The 10105-nt window shown below is 49.8% G+C and overlaps 1 protein-coding gene across 1 annotated transcript; it reads right to left on the bottom strand.

The window, feature by feature from the left end:
* Nucleotides 1-7353: 7353 nt before the first annotated feature.
* Nucleotides 7354-8998, bottom strand: LOC147970334 (uncharacterized). Its single transcript, XM_087523404.1, has 2 exons — nt 7817-8998; nt 7354-7371 (listed from the first exon to the last, which is right to left on the bottom strand). The coding sequence occupies exons 1-2, from the start codon at nt 8789-8791 to the stop codon at nt 7354-7356; spliced, it is 993 nt and encodes a 330-aa protein (XP_087379530.1). The 5' UTR covers nt 8792-8998.
* Nucleotides 8999-10105: the final 1107 nt, after the last annotated feature.

Here is a 10105-nt window from a genome sequence, read left to right as displayed (position 1 = left end):
GTCCCTGGCATAGCGAACATGCAACATTTCACCTCCGGTTCATTTGTCCGAAAACGCAAAACATCGAGAATACTTTCTCGAATGTTTCCCCCCTTCGCCGGTATCACCTTCTACCGCGTTAGCGCACACCTAACACCGCTCGTTGTCATGTCATGCATCGTCATGCATATGTTTGCATTATATTTATTGTTTCTTCCCCCTCTTCTCTCGCTGGACACCGAGACCGATGCCGCTGCTACCTAGTATGACTACGATGTTGACGACCCCTCCTTCTCGGCCGAGCTTCCAGGCAAGCCCCCCTTTGATCAACCCGATATCGCCTATTCCTTCTCTCCACTGCTTGCATTAGAGTAGTGTAGCATGTTACTACTTTCGGTTAATCCTATTCTGCTGCATGGCCTGTCATTATTGCTACAGTTGTTACCCTTACCTGCAATCCTAAATGCTTAGTATAGGATGCTAGTATTCCATCAGTGGCCCTACATTCTTGTCCGTCTGCCATGCTATACTACTGGGCTGTCACTTGGGAGGTGATCACGGGTATATACTAGTATACATTATATGATACATGTGGTGACTAAAGTCGGCTCGGCTCGTAGAGTACCCACAAGTGATTCCGATGTGGGGGGCTAAAAGGACAGGTGGCTCCATCCAGGTAGTGGTGGCCCTGGGTTCCCGACGGCCCCCAACTGTTACTTTATGGCGGAGCGACAGTGCAGGTTAAGACCACCTAGGAGAGAGGTGGGCCTGGCCTTGGTGGGCGTCCGTGGTTACTTCAAAATAACACGTTTAACGAGATCTTGGTATTTGATCTGAGTCTGGCCACTGGCCTATACGCACTAACCAACTACGCGGGAACAGTTATGGGCACTCGACGTCGTGGTATCAGCCGAAGCCTTTTTGACGTCAGCGACTGAGCGACGTGCACCGGATTGGACTGGAACACCTGTTCTTGTATTAGGGAGGCTAGGTTTGCTTCTGGCCGCCCTCACAACATGCAGGTGTGCAATGGGCGATGGGCCTAGACCCCTGCGTGCATAGGATTTAGACTGGCGTGCTGACCTCTCTGTTGTGCCTAGGTAGGGCTGCGACGTGTTGATCTTCCGAGGTCGGGCATGATCCAGAAAAGTGTGTCCGGCCAAAGGGGATTGAGCGTGTTGGGTTATGTGGTGCACCCCTGCAGGTAAGTTTATCTATTCGAATAGCCGTGTCCCTCGGTAAAAGGATGACCCGGAGTTGTACCTTGACCTTATGACAACTAGAACCGGATACTTAATAAAATACATCCTTCCAAGTGCCAGATACAACCCGGTGATCGCTCTCTCATAGGGCGACGAGGGGAGGATCGCCGAGTAGGATTATGCTATGCGATGATACTTGGTTAACTTACCATCTACTCTTTTCTATATGCTTCAAGATGGAGGCTTCCAGAATTGTAGTCTTCGATAGGACTAGCTATCCCCCTCTTATTCTAGCATTCTGCAGTTCAGTCCACAGATACTATCCATTTCATCGATACCAATGCATATATAATATAGATCCTTGCTTGCGAGTACTTTGGATGAGTACTCACGGTTGCTTTGCTTCCCCTTTCCCCCTTTCTATACCTGGTTGTCACGACCAGATGTTGGAGCCCAGAAGCCAGACGCCACCTACGACGACTCCTACTACACCGGAGGTGCCTATTACTACATGTAGGCCACCGCCGACGATTAGGAGTAGTTTAGGAGGATCCCAGCCAGGAGGCCCGCGCCTCTTTCGATCTGTATCCTAGTTTGTGCTAGCCTTCTTAAGGCAAACTTGTTTAATTTATGTCTGTACTCAGATATTGTTTCTTCCGCTGAGTCGTCTATGATCGAGCTCTTGTATTCGAGCCCTCGAGGCCCCTGGCTTGTAATATGATGCTTGTATGACTTATTTTATTTATAGAGTTGTGTTGTGATATCTTCTCGTGAGTCCCTGATCTAGATCTTACACATTTGCGTGTATGATTAGTGTACGATTGAATCGGGGGCGTAAGAAGTTGGTATCAGAGCCGACTGCCTGTAGGATTCCCCCTTCCACACTCCTTGGCCGAAGTCGAGTCTAGACATTGCAAAACTTATTTACTAAAATGGATGTGTGTCTTACGGCCCACGTCGCCATTTGGGTGGTATTAGGATCTTTTATTCCTCGACCTATACTTTGGGACTCTGACATCTCTTCTATTCGGGTTAAACAATTTTACTAACTCTGACTCTGGGTTCTCGATAATACTATCTCCCGGAGAGCCCCTTGTGTGCAGATGATCGCCTACAACACCAGAAGATTCGGAAGATACTCTCTAGTGTTCACTCGAGACCTTGTTCCCGTTTATTTTGCAAGTCCCTACAACCATTATCCCTATGGATAACCACGTGCACTTGCCATTCATACAATCATTCCCCGTTGATCTTGTTATTACAAGATACCCCGGAATTTTCTCTATTGTTTTGAGAATACTTTATGCCTACTGCCTTGCAGTTCTTGCCACATGAATACCCCCTACGGATAATTCCTCGCACTTATCGAGTATCCGTTCTTCCCCCTTTATTCATATGATTCACAAGATACATGGAAAAACTATCCAATCTTCCTATAATCCTCTGCCCGCTATTGCTCTGCAAATACTTGTCTGCTGACATTATGGTTGTGTTCCATATGTCTAGCAATTATCATAGTATCCCTTGTCATTCCCATTTCGAGTCCCTTGACTCAATATGTTGAGAATGCTCGCAATCCTCAACCAGATCTTAGAATTAATCCTTCTGTCTCACCCGTCATTTTTAAACATGAGCTGGTTCTCGACCAACCAATTTACCATCGATTATATACCTAAGTCTACTCAACTTATCCATCCTTAATCAGAGCTTTTGCTTCTGAGCCCTTGATTTGGATATCACAATTCTTTTGCATTTGAGCTTTGAATTAGTCAGTTGTTTCTATAATCTGATATGCTTGCATTCTTTCTTCCTCTGGTTGAGTACCGATACTCACATCAGCTCCGTTGTGTACCGCCAGACCCATTGCTGGGTTAGTATCCGATAACTTCATTCATATTCAATAACTTTGGAAGTTCTTTCCCTGATACATAACGCCTTGGTAAATTGTATCCTTTTCTCTCTCAACCATGCTCTGCTTTCGAGCTGGTATGATTTACTCCTGAAGTTGTGTTCTATGTTCCTAAGATGCCCCGATGGGTTGAACCTATGCCTTCCTTAATATGTGTGAACTCGAACGTTTTCACGAGTCATACTCTTCTGGTATTTTGCCAGATAAAATTTCAACACTACAACTTCATCGATCACGAGAAGTCAATGAAAGGTTAAGCATTGGAGAAGTGGGAGTTGACCTTGAACTTTGTGTTCATGCCCATGGACACGATGTAGATCTTCTCATCGAAGATTCTTTTAAAATTAATTGTTCCCTTGGTATAAGTTCATCTTATATCCGGGATCTGGCCTTTTGCAATCATGGTTCCGACCATGTTCTACTTTAAATACCGTTTCCTATGCAAGTTTAAGCACTTGTCTTCTACAGAGCAATACCCCAGTCCAACCTCTACTTTGATATGTCGTCGAGTATTACCCCCTGGTATCTCGAGATTATCACGGAACCGCATAACTTCTTATGAGTTCTTCATCAAGTACTACATTCTCACCGATTCCAATTTCCCTGGGTTCTGAGTGGTTAGTCACTCAAGTACACAGATAACTGAATCGCGTCCATTCTACGATTCAACCATTCTTAGCAATCTTCTTTGCTTACGAGTTTGTACCCGATCACTTCATTCCTAGCCTGATTGACTATATCATTTGATACGGACATGATGCCGTCGATTGTTGAAGCTACTAAAGTTGAACCGGTTAAGGGGTTGAGCTGTGAGTTATTTACTGGAACGGTTGACTATGTTCAGAGTCGTTCAACAGAGGCTCGAAAAGAGAAACAGGTTATGGTCCAACGTAAAGTGCATCAAGGCAAAGATGGAAGAATACGTGAGGATTGTGGACCTGGAATTGCTAAACTTATATTGCAATACGTTTTATCTCATGTGCAGCCGGAACAGAAAGATAATTTACACCATGCTAGTGACATACCAAAATTATGGCGTCGAGGCGCAAAAACGGCACGAGAGGTGCACCCAATATACGACAAAAAGACAATATCGCATCTACCATGAGTGTAGGATTGAATAATTGGGAATATGCAGCGCATTGTATTGATCCATAGGGCAATTACATATATACACAAGAATACTTGACCTCCAAGACTCTATCTCTATGTACAAGGAAAGATATCGAGAGGAGGCAAGTATGGAAGTAAACATCCTACGTGATCGCATGTGATACAATGCCTATATTCCTACACCCTCCCGCAGTCGAAGCGTCGTCAGAGTGAATTCCAAGACTCTTGCGAAAAGCTTCGAATGAAGTAGTCGGAAGACCCTTGGTCATGATGTCGGCCAGTTGATGATCAGTCGGGACATGAACAACACGAAACTGTCCCAAGGCCACCTTCTCACGGACAAAATGAATATCCAACTCGATGTGCTTGGTGCGGCGATGATGAATAGGGTTAGCTGAGAGATAAACAACAGAGATGTTATCACAAAATACCACTGTGGCCTTCTCAATGACGCAATGGAGTTCTCCAAGGAGTTGACGTAGCCAACAACATTCAGCAACAACATTGGCGACAACTCGATATTCGGCCTCGGCACTGGAACGAGAAACAGTGGGTTGTCGCTTGGACGACCATGACACAAGGGAATCACCAAGATAGACGCAAAACCCGGAGGTGGAGCGGCGTGTATCAGGACAACCAGCCCAGTCAGCGTCAGAGTAAGCAGCAATGTCGATGGTGGAACTGCTAGTAAGCTGAAGCCCGTGAGAAGTGGTGCCACGGATGTAGCGAAGTAGTCGCTTAACCATCCCCCAATGAGTATCTCGTGGAGCATGCATGTGTAAGCAAACCTGCTGAACCGCATAGGCAATGTCCGGGCGAGTCAATGTAAGATACCGAAGGGCACCAGCAATGCTGCGGTAGAAGGTGGCATCAGACACGGGAGCACCGGAGGTGGCTGAGACCTTGGATTTCGTGTCAACAGGCGTCGAAGAAGGCTTGCAATTAGACATGGAAGCTCGATCAAGGAGCTCCTCGGCATACCGTTCTTGCGAGAGAAAGAAACCCGAAGCTGTGCGCTGGACGGCTACACCGAGAAAAAAATGGAGCGGTCCAAGATCCTTCATCTTGAACTCGGCACTGAGAGCGGTGATGATCGACTGAAGGAACATCGGTGAGGAAGCCGTGAGCACAATGTCATCAACATATAGGAGCAAGTAAGCCATGTCTGAACCGCGACGAAGGACAAATAGGGAAGTGTCGGAGAGTGTCGTGGAGAAACCAAGCCGGCGAAGAAAATCTAAAATGCGGGTATACCAGGCATGGGGAGCCTGTTTAAGTCCATAGAGAGACTTAGACAATAAGCACACATGCTCCGGGTGATCCGTGTCGACAAAACCTGTAGGCTGAGCACAATAAACTCGTTCCTGTAGCTCACCGTGAAGAAAAGCATTGGAGACATCTAACTGATGGACTGGCCAATGACGAGAGGCGGCAAGATGGAGTACAGTGCGGACGGTAGCAGGCTTCACCACAGGGCTGAATGTCTCTCCAAAGTCAACACCGGCGCGCTGAGTGAATCCACGGACAACCCAACGGGCCTTGTAGCGATCAAGAGAACCATCGGGTTTGAGCTTGTGACGGAAAACCTACTTGCCGGTGACGATGTTGGTACCACGAGGGCGAGGTACAAGGGTCCAAGTGCGGTTGGCCTGTAGAGCATCAAATTCCTCCTTCATCGCAGCACCCCAGGAAGGATCTCGAAGAGCTGCGCGAGCCGACACAGGTAGCAGTGACAATGCAACAGAGGCCACATGGGCCTGCTCATAGTCATCGTAGCGTCGCGAGGGCTGAACGATGCCCTGTCGAGCACGAGTGGCCATGGTGTGCACAGACACGGCAGAGGGTCGCAACCACGGAGCACCATGAGTAACACATGGTGCGGGCGCCGATGAGGATGTCGAGGCGCTGAGGTCGTCGTCAGAGGCGGTCGCATCAACAACCGGCGCCGCCGTGGCAGCTGAAGTAGGCGAAGAAACGCCGGTCGTGGCAGACGAAACACCAGGCGAAACAACTGCCGTGGCAGCCGAATTGGCTGCAGGGGCTACCGAACCAGCGGTTGTGGCAGCCAAACGTGGCGATGCTGGCGAGGGAGCCATGGACATGGCAGCGGATGGTGACGACGTTGGGGGCGCCCGAGGAGGTGAAGTAGAGGGCGCCCGAGGAGTCGATGAAGACGGCGCCCGAGGAGGTGAAGTAGAGGGCGCCGGAGAAGTCGCCGAAGACGGCGCCCGAGGCGGTGACGACGCCCGAGGTGGTGACGGGGCGACCATATCATGGCGGCCGGCCAGTGAGACTCGGCCTAGAGTGGCCGGGGCTGGCCGAGGTCCAGGGGGCCCGGCGGCCATGGACGGGAGCGCCATGCTCTCAATCGGAAGGAGCGCCTGGTCGGCCGGCGATGTAGACGATTCCTCCTGTTCCCTGAAAGGAAAAACACGCTCGTCGAAGATGACATGGCGTGATGTTAGTATGCGACGGGAGGCGGGATCATAACATCGATAGCCGCGATGGTCAGGAGGATAGCCTAAGAAAACACAAGCAACAGATCGAGGTGCAAGCTTATGTTGAGCGGTGGCAGAGGTGTTAGGATAACACAGACAACCAAAAACACGAAGGTGTTGATACTCAGGAGGAAAACCAAAGAGAAGCTCATGCGGTGTTTGATGGTGGCGAGGACGACAAGGACGAAGATTGAGTAGGTACGTGGCAGTGTTAAGAGCTTCAGCCCAAAATCGAGGAGGAAGATGAGCATGAAATAACATAGTACGGACACTATCATTCAAAGTCCGAAGAATGCGTTCGGCGCGACCATTTTGTTGAGAGGTATATGGACAAGAAAGCCGAAAGTGAATGCCGTGAGAAGCAAAGAAATCACAAGACGCATTATTATCAAATTCCTTGCCATTATCCGTTTGAAAACTCAGAATATTGCGCTGAAACTGCGTAGCAACAAACGCATGAAAATGAGAGAGAAGCGAAAAAACTTCAGATTTGCGACGTAATGGAAAAGTCCAAGTATAGTGAGAAAAATCATCAAGAATGACAAGATAATAGAGAAAACCGGAGACACTTTTTATTGGAGATGTCCATACATCGCAATGCATAAGAGCAAAAGGGAAACTAGCCTGAGAATCTGACTGTTTGAAAGGTAACCTAACGTGCTTGCCCAACCTACAAGCATGACATGTTGTAGACATAGCTTTATTACAGGAAAACTCAAAAGACGATAATGTTTTGGAGAGAGCAGCGTGTCCCGGATGTCCAAGCCGTTGGTGCCAAAGATCGGAGGTCTCAGCAAGGAGAGCTTGAGGCCCGGATGCAAGTGGATAAAGTTCATCGGGGCTGTCACATCGCAGAATCACTCGTCGTGTGTGAAGGTCCTTGACAGAAAAACCAAACATGTCAAACTCAACAGTAATGGGATTTTCACGAGTAAGGCGACGAACAGAAATCAAATTTTTAATGATATTAGGAGTAATGACAACATTACAAAGATGAATAGGAAAAGAAGATGTGGGAAAGGAAACGTCACCGGTGTGGGTGATCGGGAGAGAATCCCCATTACCGATGATGACACGGGTGGAAGTAGAATATGGTTGAGAGTGAGAAAGGATACCGGGATGGTTCGCCATATCGAGGTAGCACCGGTGTCAAGGAACCAGTCAGCCCCGCTGCCGCCACCATTGATGGAGAGGTTGTTGAGGGCGGCGTGTAGTTGCGTTTGGTCCCAAGCCGAAGGTTGATGAAGAGGCGGGACCGGCGCATAGCCAGGGTAAACGGGACCAGAGGGGTAGCAGTGCGGGGCCACCTGCCCTAGCTGGGCCGCATACGCATGCGACGAAGAGGCGCCGGGTCGAGGCCCGAGCAGGCCGGCACCGGGCGCACGCCAGTTCGGGGGCCAGGCTGCGAACATCCCCGACAGGGGGTAGCCCCCGAGAGGCCATGCCGGGGTGTTGCGTCCGTCCGGAAGAGGAGTCGTCGTGCCGCTAGGGCTGGCAGGAGGAGCGGCCTGCTTTTTCTTCTTGCCGCGGTTGCGGCCGCCGTTGGGAGAGGGCGCAGTAGGGGCACCGTGGGCGACTGGACGTGGTGGAGTCGGAGCAGCAGTGGCCGGGCGGGACTGACCGGCGATGAGAGCCGTCAGCCGGGCGTGGTGACCGCCACGGGAGAGGCGGCGCTCCTCCTGAAGAAGAACACCACGGGCCCGCGCGAAGGTGAGGCCGGTGGGGTTGACGGTGAGCGCCGCAATGCAATGGCCGAAGTCGTCGTTCAGCCCGTTGATAAGAGCCAGCAGCATGTCTTGGTCAGAGACCGGCGAGCCGACGTCCCGAAGAGTGTCGGAGAGACACTTGAGACGGCTGCAGAAGGCTGTGACGGAGAGGTCACCCTGAACGATGTTGTGAAACTCCCGCTTGGTGAAGATGGCGCGCTGTAGACGGTTGTCGAGGAAGAGCTCAGAGATGACCGTCCATGCGTTGGCGGCGGTGTCGGAGGGCCTGATGATGATGTGCAGGATGCCAGGAGAGACGGTGGTGTAGAGCCACGAGACGATGCACTGATCGATCTGGGTCCACTCAACATCAGCGAACATCATTAGAGCATTGGTCGACCCATCAACATGATCGACGAGACCGAGCTTGCGGAAGGTGAGGTGGAAAAAAGTTTGCCAGATCGAGAAGTTGGACTCTTCGAAGCTAAGGGTGACGGGAACATGGCTGCAGATGTTGATGAGTTGCACGGCGGTGGCGCTAGGGGCGGCTGGGTGAGTGGAGTCAGCGAAGGGGTTGGAGCTGGGGGTGGAGCCAGATGGGGTGGAGTGGCTGGAGGAGGGGTTGGAGGCGAAGGGGTTGGAGCCGGGGTTGGAGAAGAAGTCACTGAAGGGATCCATGGCTACGGCGGCTGATGAGGACAGCAGCAGCTGGGGCGTCAGGTGGGGGTGTGGTTCAGGCGTGAGCAGCGGAAAGAGGTCACGGGAAAGAGAAAACTGATACCATGTAGGATTGAATAATTGGGAATATGCAGCGCATTGTATTGATCCATAGGGCAATTACATATATACACAAGAATAGTTGACCTCCAAGACTCTATCTCTCTATATAAGGAAAGATATCAAGAAAAGGCAAGTATGGAAGTAAACATCCTACGTGATCGCATGTGATACAATGCCTATATTCCTACAATGAGGAACCGAAGCCTGCTGAGGTGAAACCGACGTTCCGCACGCCTCCAAATTGGATACGTATCGGCTCCATTGATCTTAGTTTGCATGGAAGGAAATCACGTTGCATGCAAGGTAATAGTTAGCTAGTATCTTGGAGTCCACGTCCAAATAAAAAAAAAGAGATAATTTCCTTTTAAGTTTGTACGTCCATTAATTTGACACGTAGGAGTACGTGAGTTGGCTTCTGTTAGGATTTTATCTTTAGAATATTAGTTTTCCTTTTAGAGTCTAGATATTTCTTGATTTTGGTTAGGCGTCCATGAGATAAGCCAGATAAAAGGCAGCTTCAGTCAAGGTAACGATCAGTTTTGGACTTCTATTTTCGAGTATGTGATATACAGAAAAACGCCCGAGTTACGGGCGGCCATATCTTATGTATTATTTGTGATTTTTTTATTATGAAAATTTACTAGCGACGGAGGGTTGATCATCACATCAACGCCTATGTGCTGATCCGAGGGGGTCAGCCGAGGCTGTCCGTCCCGACGCGGACGCGCTCACGTGCGGAGGCTGCTGCCCAGGGAAGACAAGGCCGTGCCATGGATCCCAGACCGCCCTCAAACTGCTGCTTCAAGTGCCTCTCCCCACACCACTTCGTCGCTAGCTGCAGAAACCCGATGAGGTGCCACCATTGCAAGCAAGCCAGGCATATTGCTCGCGAGTGTAGGTCACACGAACTCCCTCAAA

The sequence above is a fragment of the Triticum urartu genome, chromosome 5A (genome assembly GCF_056163025.1).
Source record: "Triticum urartu cultivar PI428250 chromosome 5A, HENAU_Tu73, whole genome shotgun sequence".
Classification (NCBI taxonomy): domain Eukaryota; kingdom Viridiplantae; phylum Streptophyta; class Magnoliopsida; order Poales; family Poaceae; genus Triticum; species Triticum urartu.
The sequence above is the reverse complement of the archived record's forward strand: the minus strand, read 5'-3'. Positions and strand labels throughout refer to the sequence as shown.